This window comes from Anarhichas minor, unplaced genomic scaffold (assembly GCF_050575085.1).
Source record: "Anarhichas minor isolate MPS153535 unplaced genomic scaffold, ASM5057508v1 ptg000056l, whole genome shotgun sequence".
NCBI classification, from domain to species: domain Eukaryota; kingdom Metazoa; phylum Chordata; class Actinopteri; order Perciformes; family Anarhichadidae; genus Anarhichas; species Anarhichas minor.
This window is the reverse complement of record NW_027466502.1, coordinates 1,296,061-1,317,518: the sequence shown is the minus strand read 5'-3', so window position 1 is coordinate 1,317,518 and position 21,458 is coordinate 1,296,061. Positions and strand designations below refer to the sequence as shown.

General features: G+C 51.6%; 1 protein-coding gene across 1 annotated transcript in view; it reads right to left on the bottom strand.

Annotated features, from left to right (window-relative positions):
• The window catches only part of plxnb3 (plexin B3), an 89,193-nt gene that overhangs the window by 27,844 nt on the left and 39,891 nt on the right, over positions 1–21,458 (bottom strand). Inside the window, exons 4-6 of the mRNA XM_076076335.1 lie at positions 16,851–17,580; positions 15,928–16,107; positions 13,591–13,719 (exon numbers count right to left, since the gene is read on the bottom strand). Coding sequence (XP_075932450.1) covers positions 13,591–13,719; positions 15,928–16,107; positions 16,851–17,580 — 1,039 coding nt within the window. The remainder of the gene's footprint in view (positions 1–13,590; positions 13,720–15,927; positions 16,108–16,850; positions 17,581–21,458) is intronic.

Sequence of the window (21,458 nt, the reverse complement as noted above, 5' to 3'; positions counted from 1 at the left end):
GAGAAGAGAGGGACGGAGAGACAGACAGGAGATGAGAGGGACGGAGAGACAGACAGGATAATATGTAGACGGAGAGACAGACAGTAGAAGAGAGGGACGGAGAGACAGACAGGATAATATATAGACGGAGAGACAGACAGTAGAAGAGAGGGACGGAGAGACAGACAGGAGATGAGAGGGACGGAGAGACAGACAGGAGAAGAGAGGGACGGAGAGACAGACAGGAGAAGAGAGGGACGGAGAGACAGACAGGAGAAGAGAGGGACGGAGAGACAGACAGGAGAAGAGAGAGACGGAGAGACAGACAGGATAATATGTAGACGGAGAGACAGACAGTAGAAGAGAGGGACGGAGAGACAGACAGGAGATGAGAGGGACAGAGAGACAGACAGGAGAAGAGAGGGACGGAGAGACAGACAGAAGAGGAGGGGGACGGAGAGACAGACAGGAGAAGAGAGGGACGGAGAGACAGACAGTAGAAGAGAGGGACGGAGAGACAGACAGGAGAAGACAGGGACGGAGAGACAGACAGGAGATGAGAGGGACAGAGAGACAGACAGGAGAAGAGAGGGACGGAGAGACAGACAGAAGAGGAGGGGGACGGAGAGACAGACAGGAGAAGAGAGGGACGGAGAGACAGACAGTAGAAGAGAGGGACGGAGAGACAGACAGGAGATGAGAGGGACGGAGAGACAGACAGGAGAAGAGAGGGACGGAGAGACAGACAGGAGAAGAGAGGGACGGAGAGACAGACAGGAGATGATAGGGACGGAGAGTCAGACAGGAGAAGAGAGGGACGGAGAGACAGACAGGAGAAGAGAGGGACGGAGAGACAGACAGGAGATGAGAGGGACGGAGAGACAGACAGGATAATATGTAGACGGAGAGACAGACAGTCGAAGAGAGGGACGGAGAGACAGACAGGATAATATATAGACGGAGAGACAGACAGTAGAAGAGAGGGACGGAGAGACAGACAGGAGATGAGAGGGACGGAGAGACAGACAGGAGAAGAGGGGGACAGAGAGACAGACAGGAGAAGAGGGGGACAGAGAGACAGACAGGAGAAGAGAGGGACGGAGAGACAGACAGGAGAAGAGAGCGACGGAGAGACAGACAGGAGATGAGAGGGACGGAGAGACAGACAGGAGAAGAGAGCGACGGAGAGACAGACAGGAGATGAGAGGGACGGAGAGACAGACAGGATAATATGTAGACGGAGAGACAGACAGTAGAAGAGAGGGACGGAGAGACAGACAGGAGATGAGAGGGACGGAGAGACAGACAGGAGATGAGAGGGACGGAGAGACAGACAGGAGAAGACAGGGACGGAGAGACAGACAGGAGATGAGAGGGACAGAGAGACAGACAGGAGAAGAGAGGGACGGAGAGACAGACAGAAGAGGAGGGGGACGGAGAGACAGACAGGAGAAGAGAGGGACGGAGAGACAGACAGTAGAAGAGAGGGACGGAGAGACAGACAGGAGATGAGAGGGACGGAGAGACAGACAGGAGAAGAGAGGGACGGAGAGACAGACAGGAGAAGAGAGGGACGGAGAGACAGACAGGAGATGATAGGGACGGAGAGTCAGACAGGAGAAGAGAGGGACGGAGAGACAGACAGGAGATGAGAGGGACGGAGAGACAGACAGGATAATATGTAGACGGAGAGACAGACAGTCGAAGAGAGGGACGGAGAGACAGACAGGATAATATATAGACGGAGAGACAGACAGTAGAAGAGAGGGACGGAGAGACAGACAGGAGATGAGAGGGACGGAGAGACAGACAGGAGAAGAGAGGGACGGAGAGACAGACAGGAGAAGAGAGGGACAGAGAGACAGACAGGAGAAGAGAGAGACGGAGAGACAGACAGGAGATGAGAGGGACGGAGAGACAGACAGGAGATGAGAGGGACGGAGAGACAGACAGGAGAAGAGAGGGACGGAGAGACAGACAGGAGAAGAGAGGGACGGAGAGTCAGACAGGAGAAGAGAGGGACGGAGAGACAGACAGGAGATGAGAGGGACGGAGAGACAGACAGGAGAAGAGAGGGACGGAGAGACAGACAGGAGATGAGAGGGACGGAGAGACATACAGGAGAAGAGAGGGATGGAGAGACAGACAGAAGAGGAGGGGGACGGAGAGACAGACAGGAGAAGAGAGGGACGGAGAGACAGACAGGAGAAGAGAGGGACGGAGAGACAGACAGGAGATGAGAGGGACGGAGAGACAGACAGGAGATGAGAGGGACGGAGAGACAGACAGAAGAGGAGGGGGACGGAGAGACAGACAGGAGAAGAGGGGGACGGAGAGACAGACAGGAGAAGAGGGGGACGGAGAGACAGACAGGAGAAGAGAGGGACGGAGAGACAGACAGGAGATGAGAGGGACGGAGAGACAGACAGGAGATGAGAGGGACGGAGAGACAGACAGGAGAAGAGGGGGACAGAGAGACAGACAGGAGATGAGAGGGACGGAGAGTCAGACAGGAGAAGAGAGGGACGGAGAGACAGACAGGAGATGAGAGGGACGGAGAGACAGACAGGAGAAGAGAGGGACGGAGAGACAGACAGGAGATGAGAGGGATGGAGAGACAGACAGGAGAAGAGAGGGACGGAGAGACAGACAGGAGAAGAGGGGGACAGAGAGACAGACAGGAGAAGAGGGGGACAGAGAGACAGACAGGAGAAGAGAGGGACGGAGAGACAGACAGGAGAAGAGAGCGACGGAGAGACAGACAGGAGATGAGAGGGACGGAGAGACAGACAGGAGAAGAGAGCGACGGAGAGACAGACAGGAGATGAGAGGGACGGAGAGACAGACAGGATAATATGTAGACGGAGAGACAGACAGTAGAAGAGAGGGACGGAGAGACAGACAGGAGATGAGAGGGACGGAGAGACAGACAGGAGAAGAGAGGGACGGAGAGACAGACAGGAGATGAGAGGGACGGAGAGACAGACAGGAGAAGACAGGGACGGAGAGACAGACAGGAGATGAGAGGGACAGAGAGACAGACAGGAGAAGAGAGGGACGGAGAGACAGACAGAAGAGGAGGGGGACGGAGAGACAGACAGGAGAAGAGAGGGACGGAGAGACAGACAGTAGAAGAGAGGGACGGAGAGACAGACAGGAGATGAGAGGGACGGAGAGACAGACAGGAGAAGAGAGGGACGGAGAGACAGACAGGAGAAGAGAGGGACGGAGAGACAGACAGGAGATGATAGGGACGGAGAGTCAGACAGGAGAAGAGAGGGACGGAGAGACAGACAGGAGATGAGAGGGACGGAGAGACAGACAGGAGAAGAGAGGGACGGAGAGACAGACAGGAGAAGAGAGGGACGGAGAGACAGACAGGAGATGAGAGGGACGGAGAGAAAGACAGGAGAAGAGAGGGACGGAGAGACAGACAGGAGATGAGAGGGACGGAGAGACAGACAGGATAATATATAGACGGAGAGACAGACAGTAGAAGAGAGGGACGGAGAGACAGACAGGAGATGAGAGGGACGGAGAGACAGACAGGAGAAGAGAGGGACGGAGAGACAGACAGGAGATGAGAGGGACGGAGAGACAGACAGGATAATATGTAGACGGAGAGACAGACAGTAGACGAGAGGGACGGAGAGACAGACAGGAGAAGAGAGGGACGGAGAGACAGACAGGAGATGAGAGGGACGGAGAGACAGACAGGAGATGAGAGGGACAGAGAGACAGACAGGATAATATATAGACGGAGAGACAGACAGTAGAAGAGAGGGACGGAGAGACAGACAGGATAATATATAGACAGAGAGACAGACAGGAGAAGAGAGGGACGGCGAGACAGACAGGAGAAGAGAGGGACGGAGAGACAGACAGGAGAAGAGAGGGACGGAGAGACAGACAGGAGAAGAGAGGGACGGAGAGACAGACAGGAGAAGAGAGGGACAGAGAGACAGACAGGAGATGAGAGGGACGGAGAGACAGACAGGAGAAGAGAGGGACGGAGAGACAGACAGGAGATGAGAGGGACGGAGAGACAGACAGGAGAAGAGAGGGACGGAGAGACAGACAGGAGATGAGAGGGACGGAGAGACAGACAGGATAATATATAGACGGAGAGACAGAGAGTAGAAGAGAGGGACGGAGAGACAGACAGGAGATGAGAGGGACGGAGAGACAGACAGGAGATGAGACGGACGGAGAGACAGACAGTAGAAGAGAGGGACGGAGAGACAGACAGGAGATGAGAGGGACGGAGAGACAGACAGGAGAAGAGAGGGACGGAGAGACAGACAGGATAATATATAGACGGAGAGACAGACAGTAGAAGAGAGGGGCGGAGAGACAGACAGGAGATGAGAGGGACGGAGAGACAGACAGGAGAAGAGAGGGACGGAGAGACAGACAGGAGAAGAGAGGGACGGAGAGACAGACAGGAGAAGAGAGGGACGGAGAGACAGACAGGAGAAGAGAGGGACGGAGAGACAGACAGGAGAAGAGAGAGACGGAGAGACAGACAGGAGATGAGAGGGACGGAGAGACAGACAGGAGATGAGAGGGACGGAGAGTCAGACAGGAGAAGAGAGGGACGGAGAGACAGACAGGAGATGAGAGGGACGGAGAGACAGACAGGAGAAGAGAGGGACGGAGAGACAGACAGGAGAAGAGAGGGACGGAGAGACAGACAGGAGATGAGAGGGACGGAGAGACAGACAGGATAATATATAGACGGAGAGACAGACAGTAGAAGAGAGGGACGGAGACACAGACAGGAGATGAGAGGGACGGAGAGACAGACAGGAGAAGAGAGGGACGGAGAGACAGACAGGAGATGAGAGGGACGGAGAGACAGACAGGATAATATGTAGACGGAGAGACAGACAGTAGAAGAGAGGGACGGAGAGACAGACAGGAGATGAGAGGGACGGAGAGACAGACAGGAGAAGAGAGGGACGGAGAGACAGACAGGAGAAGAGAGGGACGGAGAGACAGACAGGAGAAGAGAGGGACGGAGAGACGGACAGGAGAAGAGAGGGACGGAGAGACAGACAGGAGAAGAGAGAGACGGAGAGACAGACAGGAGATGAGAGGGACGGAGAGACAGACAGGAGATGAGAGGGACGGAGAGTCAGACAGGAGATGAGAGGGACGGAGAGACAGACAGGAGAAGAGAGGGACGGAGAGACAGACAGGAGAAGAGAGGGACGGAGAGACAGACAGGAGATGAGAGGGACGGAGAGACATACAGGAGAAGAGAGGGACGGAGAGACAGACAGAAGAGGAGGGGGACAGAGAGACAGACAGGAGAAGAGAGGGACGGAGAGACAGACAGGAGAAGAGAGGGACGGAGAGACAGACAGGAGATGAGAGGGACGGAGAGACAGACAGGAGAAGAGAGGGACGGAGAGACAGACAGAAGAGGAGGGGGACGGAGAGACAGACAGGAGAAGAGAGGGACGGAGAGACAGACAGGAGTAGACAGGGACGGAGAGAGAGACAGGAGAAGAGAGGGACGGAGAGACAGACAGGAGATGAGAGGGACGGAGATACAGACAGGAGATGAGAGGGACGGAGAGACAGACAGGAGAAGAGGGGGACGGAGAGACAGACAGGAGATGAGAGGGACGGAGAGTCAGACAGGAGAAGAGAGGGACGGAGAGACAGACAGGAGATGAGAGGGACGGAGAGACAGACAGGAGAAGAGAGGGACGGAGAGACAGACAGGAGATGAGAGGGATGGAGAGACAGACAGGAGAAGAGAGGGACGGAGAGACAGACAGGAGAAGAGGGGGACAGAGAGACAGACAGGAGAAGAGGGGGACAGAGAGACAGACAGGAGAAGAGAGGGACGGAGAGACAGACAGGAGAAGAGAGCGACGGAGAGACAGACAGGAGATGAGAGGGACGGAGAGACAGACAGGAGAAGAGAGCGACGGAGAGACAGACAGGAGATGAGAGGGACGGAGAGACAGACAGGATAATATGTAGACGGAGAGACAGACAGTAGAAGAGAGGGACGGAGAGACAGACAGGAGAAGAGAGGGACGGAGAGACAGACAGGAGATGAGAGGGACGGAGAGACAGACAGGAGATGAGAGGGACGGAGAGACAGACAGGAGATGAGAGGGACGGAGAGACAGACAGGAGAAGAGAGAGACGGAGAGACAGACAGGAGATGAGAGGGACGGAGAGACAGACAGGAGATGAGAGGGACGGAGAGTCAGACAGGAGAAGAGAGGGACGGAGAGACAGACAGGAGATGAGAGGGACGGAGAGACAGACAGGAGAAGAGAGGGACGGAGAGACAGACAGGAGAAGAGAGGGACGGAGAGACAGACAGGAGATGAGAGGGACGGAGAGACAGACAGGATAATATATAGACGGAGAGACAGACAGTAGAAGAGAGGGACGGAGACACAGACAGGAGATGAGAGGGACGGAGAGACAGACAGGAGAAGAGAGGGACGGAGAGACAGACAGGAGATGAGAGGGACGGAGAGACAGACAGGATAATATGTAGACGGAGAGACAGACAGTAGAAGAGAGGGACGGAGAGACAGACAGGAGATGAGAGGGACGGAGAGACAGACAGGAGAAGAGAGGGACGGAGAGACAGACAGGAGAAGAGAGGGACGGAGAGACAGACAGGAGAAGAGAGGGACGGAGAGACGGACAGGAGAAGAGAGGGACGGAGAGACAGACAGGAGAAGAGAGAGACGGAGAGACAGACAGGAGATGAGAGGGACGGAGAGACAGACAGGAGATGAGAGGGACGGAGAGTCAGACAGGAGATGAGAGGGACGGAGAGACAGACAGGAGAAGAGAGGGACGGAGAGACAGACAGGAGAAGAGAGGGACGGAGAGACAGACAGGAGATGAGAGGGACGGAGAGACATACAGGAGAAGAGAGGGACGGAGAGACAGACAGAAGAGGAGGGGGACAGAGAGACAGACAGGAGAAGAGAGGGACGGAGAGACAGACAGGAGAAGAGAGGGACGGAGAGACAGACAGGAGATGAGAGGGACGGAGAGACAGACAGGAGAAGAGAGGGACGGAGAGACAGACAGAAGAGGAGGGGGACGGAGAGACAGACAGGAGAAGAGAGGGACGGAGAGACAGACAGGAGTAGACAGGGACGGAGAGAGAGACAGGAGAAGAGAGGGACGGAGAGACAGACAGGAGATGAGAGGGACGGAGATACAGACAGGAGATGAGAGGGACGGAGAGACAGACAGGAGAAGAGGGGGACAGAGAGACAGACAGGAGAAGAGGGGGACAGAGAGACAGACAGGAGAAGAGAGGGACGGAGAGACAGACAGGAGAAGAGAGCGACGGAGAGACAGACAGGAGATGAGAGGGACGGAGAGACAGACAGGAGAAGAGAGCGACGGAGAGACAGACAGGAGATGAGAGGGACGGAGAGACAGACAGGATAATATGTAGACGGAGAGACAGACAGTAGAAGAGAGGGACGGAGAGACAGACAGGAGAAGAGAGGGACGGAGAGACAGACAGGAGATGAGAGGGACGGAGAGACAGACAGGAGATGAGAGGGACGGAGAGACAGACAGGAGATGAGAGGGACGGAGAGACAGACAGGAGATGAGAGGGACGGAGAGACAGACAGGAGAAGAGAGGGACGGAGAGACAGACAGGAGATGAGAGGGACGGAGAGTCAGACAGGAGAAGAGAGGGACGGAGAGACAGACAGGAGATGAGAGGGACGGAGAGACAGACAGGAGAAGAGAGGGACGGAGAGACAGACAGGAGAAGAGAGGGACGGAGAGACAGACAGGAGATGAGAGGGACGGAGAGACATACAGGAGAAGAGAGGGATGGAGAGACAGACAGAAGAGGAGGGGGACGGAGAGACAGACAGGAGAAGAGAGGGACGGAGAGACAGACAGGAGAAGAGAGGGACGGAGAGACAGACAGGAGATGAGAGGGACGGAGAGACAGACAGGAGATGAGAGGGACGGAGAGACAGACAGAAGAGGAGGGGGACGGAGAGACAGACAGGAGAAGAGGGGGACGGAGAGACAGACAGGAGAAGAGGGGGACGGAGAGACAGACAGGAGAAGAGAGGGACGGAGAGACAGACAGGAGATGAGAGGGACGGAGAGACAGACAGGAGATGAGAGGGACGGAGAGACAGACAGGAGAAGAGGGGGACAGAGAGACAGACAGGAGATGAGAGGGACGGAGAGTCAGACAGGAGAAGAGAGGGACGGAGAGACAGACAGGAGATGAGAGGGACGGAGAGACAGACAGGAGAAGAGAGGGACGGAGAGACAGACAGGAGATGAGAGGGATGGAGAGACAGACAGGAGAAGAGAGGGACGGAGAGACAGACAGGAGAAGAGGGGGACAGAGAGACAGACAGGAGAAGAGGGGGACAGAGAGACAGACAGGAGAAGAGAGGGACGGAGAGACAGACAGGAGAAGAGAGCGACGGAGAGACAGACAGGAGATGAGAGGGACGGAGAGACAGACAGGAGAAGAGAGCGACGGAGAGACAGACAGGAGATGAGAGGGACGGAGAGACAGACAGGATAATATGTAGACGGAGAGACAGACAGTAGAAGAGAGGGACGGAGAGACAGACAGGAGATGAGAGGGACGGAGAGACAGACAGGAGAAGAGAGGGACGGAGAGACAGACAGGAGATGAGAGGGACGGAGAGACAGACAGGAGAAGACAGGGACGGAGAGACAGACAGGAGATGAGAGGGACAGAGAGACAGACAGGAGAAGAGAGGGACGGAGAGACAGACAGAAGAGGAGGGGGACGGAGAGACAGACAGGAGAAGAGAGGGACGGAGAGACAGACAGTAGAAGAGAGGGACGGAGAGACAGACAGGAGATGAGAGGGACGGAGAGACAGACAGGAGAAGAGAGGGACGGAGAGACAGACAGGAGAAGAGAGGGACGGAGAGACAGACAGGAGATGATAGGGACGGAGAGTCAGACAGGAGAAGAGAGGGACGGAGAGACAGACAGGAGATGAGAGGGACGGAGAGACAGACAGGAGAAGAGAGGGACGGAGAGACAGACAGGAGAAGAGAGGGACGGAGAGACAGACAGGAGATGAGAGGGACGGAGAGAAAGACAGGAGAAGAGAGGGACGGAGAGACAGACAGGAGATGAGAGGGACGGAGAGACAGACAGGATAATATATAGACGGAGAGACAGACAGTAGAAGAGAGGGACGGAGAGACAGACAGGAGATGAGAGGGACGGAGAGACAGACAGGAGAAGAGAGGGACGGAGAGACAGACAGGAGATGAGAGGGACGGAGAGACAGACAGGATAATATGTAGACGGAGAGACAGACAGTAGACGAGAGGGACGGAGAGACAGACAGGAGAAGAGAGGGACGGAGAGACAGACAGGAGATGAGAGGGACGGAGAGACAGACAGGAGATGAGAGGGACAGAGAGACAGACAGGATAATATATAGACGGAGAGACAGACAGTAGAAGAGAGGGACGGAGAGACAGACAGGATAATATATAGACAGAGAGACAGACAGGAGAAGAGAGGGACGGCGAGACAGACAGGAGAAGAGAGGGACGGAGAGACAGACAGGAGAAGAGAGGGACGGAGAGACAGACAGGAGAAGAGAGGGACGGAGAGACAGACAGGAGAAGAGAGGGACAGAGAGACAGACAGGAGATGAGAGGGACGGAGAGACAGACAGGAGAAGAGAGGGACGGAGAGACAGACAGGAGATGAGAGGGACGGAGAGACAGACAGGAGAAGAGAGGGACGGAGAGACAGACAGGAGATGAGAGGGACGGAGAGACAGACAGGATAATATATAGACGGAGAGACAGAGAGTAGAAGAGAGGGACGGAGAGACAGACAGGAGATGAGAGGGACGGAGAGACAGACAGGAGATGAGACGGACGGAGAGACAGACAGTAGAAGAGAGGGACGGAGAGACAGACAGGAGATGAGAGGGACGGAGAGACAGACAGGAGAAGAGAGGGACGGAGAGACAGACAGGATAATATATAGACGGAGAGACAGACAGTAGAAGAGAGGGGCGGAGAGACAGACAGGAGATGAGAGGGACGGAGAGACAGACAGGAGAAGAGAGGGACGGAGAGACAGACAGGAGAAGAGAGGGACGGAGAGACAGACAGGAGAAGAGAGGGACGGAGAGACAGACAGGAGAAGAGAGGGACGGAGAGACAGACAGGAGAAGAGAGAGACGGAGAGACAGACAGGAGATGAGAGGGACGGAGAGACAGACAGGAGATGAGAGGGACGGAGAGTCAGACAGGAGAAGAGAGGGACGGAGAGACAGACAGGAGATGAGAGGGACGGAGAGACAGACAGGAGAAGAGAGGGACGGAGAGACAGACAGGAGAAGAGAGGGACGGAGAGACAGACAGGAGATGAGAGGGACGGAGAGACAGACAGGATAATATATAGACGGAGAGACAGACAGTAGAAGAGAGGGACGGAGACACAGACAGGAGATGAGAGGGACGGAGAGACAGACAGGAGAAGAGAGGGACGGAGAGACAGACAGGAGATGAGAGGGACGGAGAGACAGACAGGATAATATGTAGACGGAGAGACAGACAGTAGAAGAGAGGGACGGAGAGACAGACAGGAGATGAGAGGGACGGAGAGACAGACAGGAGAAGAGAGGGACGGAGAGACAGACAGGAGAAGAGAGGGACGGAGAGACAGACAGGAGAAGAGAGGGACGGAGAGACGGACAGGAGAAGAGAGGGACGGAGAGACAGACAGGAGAAGAGAGAGACGGAGAGACAGACAGGAGATGAGAGGGACGGAGAGACAGACAGGAGATGAGAGGGACGGAGAGTCAGACAGGAGATGAGAGGGACGGAGAGACAGACAGGAGAAGAGAGGGACGGAGAGACAGACAGGAGAAGAGAGGGACGGAGAGACAGACAGGAGATGAGAGGGACGGAGAGACATACAGGAGAAGAGAGGGACGGAGAGACAGACAGAAGAGGAGGGGGACAGAGAGACAGACAGGAGAAGAGAGGGACGGAGAGACAGACAGGAGAAGAGAGGGACGGAGAGACAGACAGGAGATGAGAGGGACGGAGAGACAGACAGGAGAAGAGAGGGACGGAGAGACAGACAGAAGAGGAGGGGGACGGAGAGACAGACAGGAGAAGAGAGGGACGGAGAGACAGACAGGAGTAGACAGGGACGGAGAGAGAGACAGGAGAAGAGAGGGACGGAGAGACAGACAGGAGATGAGAGGGACGGAGATACAGACAGGAGATGAGAGGGACGGAGAGACAGACAGGAGAAGAGGGGGACGGAGAGACAGACAGGAGATGAGAGGGACGGAGAGTCAGACAGGAGAAGAGAGGGACGGAGAGACAGACAGGAGATGAGAGGGACGGAGAGACAGACAGGAGAAGAGAGGGACGGAGAGACAGACAGGAGATGAGAGGGATGGAGAGACAGACAGGAGAAGAGAGGGACGGAGAGACAGACAGGAGAAGAGGGGGACAGAGAGACAGACAGGAGAAGAGGGGGACAGAGAGACAGACAGGAGAAGAGAGGGACGGAGAGACAGACAGGAGAAGAGAGCGACGGAGAGACAGACAGGAGATGAGAGGGACGGAGAGACAGACAGGAGAAGAGAGCGACGGAGAGACAGACAGGAGATGAGAGGGACGGAGAGACAGACAGGATAATATGTAGACGGAGAGACAGACAGTAGAAGAGAGGGACGGAGAGACAGACAGGAGAAGAGAGGGACGGAGAGACAGACAGGAGATGAGAGGGACGGAGAGACAGACAGGAGATGAGAGGGACGGAGAGACAGACAGGAGATGAGAGGGACGGAGAGACAGACAGGAGATGAGAGGGACGGAGAGACAGACAGGAGAAGAGAGGGACGGAGAGACAGACAGGAGATGAGAGGGACGGAGAGTCAGACAGGAGAAGAGAGGGACGGAGAGACAGACAGGAGATGAGAGGGACGGAGAGACAGACAGGAGAAGAGAGGGACGGAGAGACAGACAGGAGATGAGAGGGACGGAGAGACAGACAGGAGAAGAGAGGGATGGAGAGACAGACAGGAGAAGAGGGGGACAGAGAGACAGACAGGAGAAGAGAGGGACGGAGAGACAGACAGGAGATGAGAGGGACGGAGAGACAGACAGGAGAAGACAGGGACGGAGAGACAGACAGGAGATGAGAGGGACAGAGAGACAGACAGGAGAAGAGAGCGACGGAGAGACAGACAGAAGAGGAGGGGGACGGAGAGACAGACAGGAGAAGAGAGGGACGGAGAGACAGACAGGAGAAGAGAGGGACGGAGAGACAGACAGGAGATGAGAGGGACGGAGAGTCAGACAGGAGAAGAGAGGGACGGAGAGACAGACAGGAGAAGAGAGGGACGGAGAGACAGACAGGAGATGAGAGGGACGGAGAGACAGACAGGAGAAGAGAGGGACGGAGAGACAGACAGGAGAAGAGAGGGACGGAGAGACAGACAGGAGATGAGAGGGACGGAGAGACAGACAGGAGAAGAGAGGGACGGAGAGACAGACAGGAGAAGAGGGGGACTGAGAGACAGACAGGAGAAGAGAGGGACGGAGAGACAGACAGGAGAAGAGAGCGACGGAGAGACAGACAGGAGATGAGAGGGACGGAGAGACAGACAGGAGATGAGAGGGACGGAGAGACAGACAGGATAATATATAGACGGAGAGACAGACAGTAGAAGAGAGGGACGGAGAGACAGACAGGAGATGAGAGGGACGGAGAGACAGACAGGAGAAGAGAGGGACGGAGAGACAGACAGGAGATGAGAGGGACGGAGAGACAGACAGGATAATATGTAGACGGAGAGACAGACAGTAGACGAGAGGGACGGAGAGACAGACAGGAGAAGAGAGGGACGGAGAGACAGACAGGAGATGAGAGGGACGGAGAGACAGACAGGAGATGAGAGGGACGGAGAGACAGACAGGATAATATATAGACGGAGAGACAGACAGTAGAAGAGAGGGACGGAGAGACAGACAGGATAATATATAGACAGAGAGACAGACAGGAGAAGAGAGGGACGGCGAGACAGACAGGAGAAGAGAGGGACGGAGAGACAGACAGGAGAAGAGAGGGACGGAGAGACAGACAGGAGAAGAGAGGGACAGAGAGACAGACAGGAGATGAGAGGGACAGAGAGACAGACAGGAGATGAGAGGGACGGAGAGACAGACAGGAGAAGAGAGGGACGGAGAGACAGACAGGATAATATATAGACGGAGAGACAGTAGAAGAGAGGGACGGAGAGACAGACAGGATAATATATAGACAGAGAGACAGACAGGAGAAGAGAGGGACGGAGAGACAGACAGGATAATATATAGACGGAGAGAAAGACAGGAGAAGAGAGGGATGGAGAGACAGACAGAATAATATATAGACGGAGAGACAGACAGGAGAAGAGAGGGATGGAGAGACAGACAGGAGAAGAGAGGGACGGAGAGACAGACAGGAGAAGAGAGGGATGGAGAGACAGACAGAAGAAGAGAGGGGCGGAGAGACAGACAGGAGAAGAGAGGGACAGAGATAGACAGGTGGAAGCTGTCTCACCCTTCTGTTGGTTAACACATAAATGTGCTGCTGGTTCTTGTCCAATAGGAGGTCGGCTCTGATGACACTCCCACTGTCCACTGACACGCTGCCGTACAGATCTCCTGACCAATCAGAGCGCACCAACACCTGCAACATACACACGCACACACACACAAACACACACACACACACACACACACATGCGTGATCATGTTGTTTGTGTAGCAGATAATCAATATGTGGTGATCACAGAGACCACAGAAGAAGAAGGGTTGCTGCCACCAGGTGGAGCTGTTGTTCAAAATCACATGATCACTGATCAGCTGACGTCAGACTCAATGAGGAGCATCTCACTGTGTGTATGTGTGTGTGTTACATATGTTTGTGTGTTTATGTGTGTGTGTGTGTGTTACATATGTGTGTGTGTGTTACATATGCGTGTTTTACATATGTGTGTGTTACATAAGTTACATATATGCGTAACTATGGGTGGGGCGACTGTGGCTAAGTGGATAGCAGGGCCGTCTTTCAATCAGAGGGTCGGCGGTTCAATCCCCGGCTCCGCTAGTCGCATGTCGATGTGTCCTTGAGCAAGACACTTAACCCCAAAATTGCTCCCGTAGTTGTGCCTACGGTGTGGAAATGTGATAGACTCTGAATTGTAAGTCGCTTTGGATAAAAGCGTCTGCTAAATGACTGTAATGTAATATGTGTGTGTGTTACATATGTGTGTGTTACATGTGTGTGTTACATATGCGTGTGTGTTACATATGTGTGTGTGTTAATGAGCCTGAGTGAGTTAAACAGAATCTTGATTCTTCCTGTTAATATTTAATCACACTAACACACATTCAATGTTTCAGGGGCATCCTGCTGGATCATTACCCATAGGGGACCAATGAACAACAACAGTCTGAGCACGTTCCCTTGTGACATCCTCCTCCACCCCCCCGAGCTAAACTTCTGTTAGTCCTCTCTCTCTCTCTCACACACACACACAGACAGAGAGAGAGAGAGTTTATGTACGTGTTGTTCTGTTGATAAAGAGCTGCAGGCTACAAGGTGCTGTTCAGTGTGTGTGTGTGTGTGTGTGTGTGTGTGTGTGTAATGCTGTGTTTACACCAAACGGCCCAAACGCGCCGCGACACGCCGGGGACCATTTGTGGTCAAATTTGTGTGAATCGCGCGCCGTATTTCCGCCATCAACCGTGGAAAAAATAACCTCTATTTCTGCTTAGTACGTGTTGTGGAAGTCCAGATATCAGGAAACTAAACGCCGTCATGTCTGGTTCATAACAGTCCAGAGGAGCTCCGTGGATCTCATCGAGCTGTGTTCACTGTGTCTAGTGAGACACACGTCGGCTGGTTTACTACAGCTGTATGAACGCTAAACAAACTGATTTAACGGCAATAAATGGACAAAAAGGGGATTCTGAAATAACTACGTAATGATGCCAATTTGTAAAAAGTTTGAATTCATGCTTTGTTAGTTCTCTCCGCAAAACGACAAGCAAATAACTTTTAAAATACTTGTTTTCTCAATGGAGCTCGGATGGATCGGTGCTATGCTAAGCTAACATTGTAGCAGCTCCACCAACACTCAACATAACATCACACAGGCGTAAATACGGCAGCGTCTATTCATTGTTTGTACCGTATGGTTTACACACACACATGTATACACATAGTTTGGTCTCTATTGATGTGAGGTATCGTAGAGCTCTGGGTGAACACAGACGGCTACAGTATTTATTTCCTGATTCAACAATGGCAGGAAGTCAGTGATGACGGGGGAAGCAACTCAACGCTGATAGGCTATCACGCCGGGGCGTAACGCGAATATTTCGGCAGAGGTGAAAAATTTCATCTCACGCATTTGGGGTGCAAATTTGCGTCACTCCAGTCTCATCGCATCTGTGCATAGACTTTGTATGTAATATACTCGCGCGAATAATTCACGCCACATTTGGTCTGAACGCAGCACAAGTGTTTGTGTGTGTGTGTGTGTGTGTGTGTTTCCCAGCTGATTGTTTTGAACCATTCAGAGAAGTTATAAATCGTTCAGGTACAGACATTAAATATGAACTCATCATTCAATTCCCAACCAATAGGAGCACTGGACTGAACCCCAAACAGAGTGACTGAAGGACGACCCACGACATCAATAATACTGTGATGTCACATCTCAATACTGTGATGTCACGTCTCAAATGAGACATGTTGTGAGACGAGAAGAACAAACGCACTCCCATGTCTGTGAATATGAAGCAACAGCAAGCAGCTGGTTAGCTTAGCTTAGCATAAAGACTGAAAAAAGGTGAAACAGTTAGCTTAGCTTAGCATAAAGAGTGCTACCTTGTGCAGTCGCCCCTCTCCATCTCCCAGGAAGGCGATGGTGTGTCCAGCCTCCGTTGCTGTGGTGACGGCAGTCAGCTGGGTGGTGGAGGTGAAAGTGGGCATGGCCTGGAGCGGCACGGTGCTGGCGATCGGGTTAGGGGTGTGTTCCCCCCCACAGGGGTACTCTGACAGAGAGTTCTGGTTCAATGTAAACAACAACAAAACATGAGTAGACAACAAGATGAACCTCCATAGGGTACTCTGACAGAGAGACAGACAGGTTCAATGTCAACAACAATATTATTATAACAAACAACATTATTGTTATTATAATAAACAACATTATTATTATTATAATAAACAACATTATTGTTATTATAAACACATAATTCAGGTTGAAAGTAACAGTTAAAACTAAGAACAGCTGGTAATAAATCAGACCGTATGAATGTGTTTAAATTAATATTATTATTAATAAATGAGCGATAGATGTTTGTTTTCTGACAGAAGACACTTCATCTATCACATGAACATGTATGATATTTTAATATTTTAACTTTTTCTTTCAGCTGCAACTGTGTGTGTGTGTGTGTGTGTATATATGTGTGTGTGTGTGTGTGTGATTGAGTGACAGCTGTCTGACGATAAATCCAGCTGCAGAAGATAACAGCTCTAATCCACACACACATATACACACACAGACACTCATATACACACACATACACAAAGACACATGTACACACACACACACACACACACACACACACACACACACACAGTATTAAGGTCAGCAGTGAGACAGACGTGACCAGCGAAAATTTCTGACCAAACCAGCTGTTAATCTGCACGTGATCGATCAATGATGATGTCATACTAAAAGTATGTGTGCGTGTGTATATATGCGTGTGTGTGTGTGTGTGCATGTGTGTGTGTGTGTGTACCTTGGGTAGCTTCAGACATTTTGATGACACAGCGTATTCGATGTAAGCCTCTTCCTGTCCTCCGCTGCCTCGTCCTCCTTCAGTGTAACACACTTCCTGTGCTCGCCTCAACATGGCGTCCAGCTCCGCCATCCCATAAACACACAGCGCAGAACGATTGGTCGCTACGGGCGTGGACGCTTGTCCCGCCGCCATGACGATGAAGAGGGCGGGCTCACCTGCGTGGCTCCCTAGCCCCGCCCCCTGAGCCAGGTTGTATCCGCTGCACATCAGAGGAACCTCCACGTAGGAGTAGAAGCTTCGGTCTGAGGAGCAGAGCCGGGACGCGTAGGTCCGGTACTCCTTCTTGTGCCACATGTCCCGCCGAGAGAACAGGAAGTACACATGGTTGTTGTGGGCGACGGCCTTCACGAAGTGGTTGTTGTACTCGGAGTAACTTCCTACGACCAGTTTACCAAGCTCTTCCTCCTGAGAGAACGCACGGCGGGGCGGCGGCACCGGGAACAAACGCCGCGTCGTGATTGGTGGGATGTCACCGGGACCTTTGCTGGTGTAGCCTCGACCAACCAGCATCAAGTGTAGCACGCCGCTAGCCCCGCCTCCTTCCTGTTTGTTCTCTGTGGTTATCACCACGGCGACGGTGGAGACTCGGGGGTCATTGGCGGCGACATACTGAGTGTCCACCGGGTTAGAGGTCTGATAGAGGAGCTCAGATATGTTGGATAGACTCCTACAGACAAGAGAAGAAGAAAGGTCACACAGGTACTAACACCTGGACAGAGTAACAGGTATAACTGTCACGATCAGGCTTTGCCCTGTGTGTTCTGTGTCTTTGTTTCTTTCTGTAGCTCCTCACTCACCTAATCAGTTCATTCAGTGCACCTGCCAGTCACACTCACCTCATCAGCTCATTACTCTCACCTGTTCACTCTGCCTAGTCACTATTTAAACCCCGGTCTTTCACTCACTCACTGCCAGATCATTGTGTTTGTTTCCCGTCCAACCCGCCCGTTTTGCTCGTCCTGTTCCCGGTTTTCCAGTCTGCCTGTTCTGCCTTTTCCTGCCGGATTTTCCCCCTCGTCTTTTGTCTTGTCCCTGGATTCCCTGTTTTTGGTTCATTAAAAACCTTTTTTTCACTACACCTGACTGTCTGCGTCTGAGTCCTCATCATGCCCCGTGACAATAACAGGTACTAACACCTGGACAGAGTAACAGGTATAATAGGTACTAACACCTGGACAGAGTAACAGGTATAACAGGTACTAGGCAAGGCAAGTTTATTTGTATAGCACATTTCAACAACAAGGTAATTCAAAGTGCTTAACATAAAAGCATCAAAACATAAGGCAAAAGAAAAGGAGATTTAAAAACAATTAAGAACATTCATTGAAACAATAAAAGCAGTATAAGAAATAAAATACAGTAGTATAGTAAAATGCAGAAATGTATTAATATCCTTGAATGTGGTTGAATTAAAGGCAGCAAACAGAAAAGTCTTCAGTCTTGATTTAGAGGAGCTGAGGGTCTCAGCAGACCTGCAGCTTTCTGGACTTTGTTCCAGATATGTGGAGCAGAAACACTGAACGCTGCTTCTCCATGTTTAGTTCTGACTCTGGGAACAGAAAGTAGACCGGTCCCAGATGACCTAAGGGGTCGGGATGGTTCATGAGGTAGCAGCAGATCAGAGATGTGTTTTGGCCCGAAACCATTCAGTGCTTTATAAACCAACAGCAGTATTTCAAAGTCTTTGTTGGACAGGAAGCCAGTGCAAAGACCTCAGACCTGGAGTGATGTGATCCACCCTCCTGGTCTTAGTGAGGACTCGAGCTGCAGTGTTCTGACTGACTTGTTACAGAGACCTGTAAACACACCGTTACAGTAGTCCAGTCTACTGAAGATGAATGCGTGGACAAGTTTTACCTGTTGAGACATAAGTCCTCTAATCCTTGATATATTCTTCAGGTGATAGGAGGCTGATTTTGTAATAGTCTTGATGAGGCTGTTCAGGTTGAGGTCTGAATCCAGAACTACACACAGATTTCTGGCTGTTTGTGGTTTTTCACATCAGTGATTGAAGCTGAGCGCTGACTTTCAATCGTTCGTCCTTGGTACCAAAAACAATTACTTCTGTTTTATCTTTGTTGAATTGAAGACAATTCTGGCACATCCAGTTGTTGATTTGTTCAATGCAGTTACCCAGCCCTTGTATGGGATTATAGTCCCCTGGTGATATAGTTATGTAGATTTGTGTGTCGTCTGCATCATTATGATAACACACTTTGTTGTTTTCCATAATCTGAGCTAGTGGAAGCATGTAGATGTTGAACAGAAGAGGCCCCAGTATTGAACCTTGGGGAACACCACGTCATTTTAGTCAGCTCTGATGTGTAATTAGCTACAGACACAAAGTATTCTCGGTCCTTCAAGTAGGATTCAAACCAGTTGAGTGCTGTGCCAGAGAGTCCCACCCAGATGTTTAGTCTTTCTAGGAGTATGTCATGGTCGACCGTGTCGAATGCAGCACTGAGATCCAGTAATACTAAGACTGAACTTCTGCCATTGTCTGTGTTTAAGTGGATGTCGTTGAGAACCTGAACAAGAGCAGTTTCAGTGCTGTGGTGCTGTCGAAAGCCTGACTGAAGAAATCAAAGCAGTTATTTACGGCCAAGAACGCTTAAGAATTATCTTACTTAACAATGGGAGGTTTGATATTGTTCTGTCATTGTTCATTGTTGCGGAGTCTAAACTAGCCTTCTTTAGGAGCGGTTTAATAACTGCAGGTTTTTAGGGCTTGTGGGAAGACACCTGAGAGAAGGGATGTGTTTACAATGTGTAAGAGATCAGTGGTCGTGCAGTTTGAAATATTTAATAAGAAGTGTGTTGGTAGAATATCCGAGCAGCAGGAGGATGACTTCAGATGTTGTATCATGTCTTCTAGGCTTCTACGGTCGATTGAATGAAATTGTGTCATGATGTTTGAATGGATGTTATTCAGAGATGGGACAACACACATCCTGTGGTTGGTGTGGAGGCACTCACTGCTTCTCTAATTTGATCAATTTTGTCAGTAAGAAAGGAGTCAAATAGATTGCATGGCAGGTGGATTGGAGCTCAGCAGCTACCTGTCACTGACAGGTAGCTGCTGCTACCGACGGTTTGCTACCGTCGGTATTCGACGGTAGCAAATAAGATCTCCTTAGGCGGGGCATCCTTCCCGTAAGGTCTCCATGGCGATGCTGTGTGGTTACCTATTGTTTAGTCTCCTCTTGTCCTTGGCAATAGGAACAGACGGATGAAGCAGGAAGAAAAATAGGTTTAGAGGTAAACAGGTAAACTGACTTGTTCAGGCAAACTCCATGTGCCTTAAAAAGATGTCTGCGCTCCCAGAAAAGGTAGAACTTGTTGATAAAATGTACTGAATGGTCAGTACATGCAGTTGACAGCCATCGTTCAGTGCAGACAGCCTGCTGAATCCTTCATCTCCTCCTCTGACTGGTGGAAGAGGACCACTGATAAACACCTCAGCCTTGACAGAGCTGACTGTGTTTAACAGATCAATAAAGTCTTGCTTCACAACTTCAGACTGTTGTTTCACAGTATCACAGCTTCCTGTATGCACCATGATGTTCTTCACTGTGGGATGGTCAGCCACGATGTTAGAGACCATATCTTTCAGAAAGCAGAGTGTTTTGGTATTCTTGCTGCACAGTGTTCTGACATCTTTTACAGCATAGTCACCAACAATCAGAGTCTCAGGCCCAGTCATTAGCTTTACCTGTGGCCTTTTACTCTCACATTTACTCTCAGCTCTTACTCTGCTTTGAGGAGATAGCTGCTTATCCAGGTCATCAGATGGAGATTTAGGATCCTGCGACAATGGAGCAAATCTGTTTTGAAGTTGGAGGCTTGGGTGTTGTGGAGGTTTTTTGCAGGTTTTACTTTTCTCAGCTGTCCTTGGCTTTGTCCGTCTGAGTGCAGGGGTTGAGGAGGAGTTCTGCCTGTGTGCTAGTGCAGGCCAGCCAGTCGCATCACAAACCTCAGGGCACTGGGCTATGCCTGTTAGTCCTCCTACATCCTGAGGGTAGGATTTCCTTTTCGGCTTTGCACCGAGAGAGTTCCAGGGAGGACTACCATTTGAAGATTCATTATCTGCTCTCTCCTCCTGTTTCTTGGTAGGTGCTAGTTAGCTGCGTCTTAGCTTGTGTTTGTCCAGTGTTTTGAGTCCATGGTAAAGTGGTATCATTCCCACACAGTCCATCTACCTCCACGTTCACTTCTAGTCAGTGGATTTTTGTTTCCAAGACTGCAATCTTCTGCAGGAGTTTGTGGTAGTCGTCCGTGGAGAAGGGAGGCATCTTGCTGCTACTTAGCTTTAGCTTAGCTGCTAGTTAGCATTAGCTAACAACCCAAATAGCTCGACAACTTTCTGGATTTGTCTTCACGCAAACGTTGAAGAGTGATATATGTGATATATCTGGCAAATTGAAGCAAGAAAATGCAAGCAGAGGCAAGAGCAAGCAGTAAAGCGACCGCACTCTCTCATCAAGGTCCTATATCCTAAAACCTGGACAGAGTAACAGGTCACACAGGTACTAACACCTGGACAGT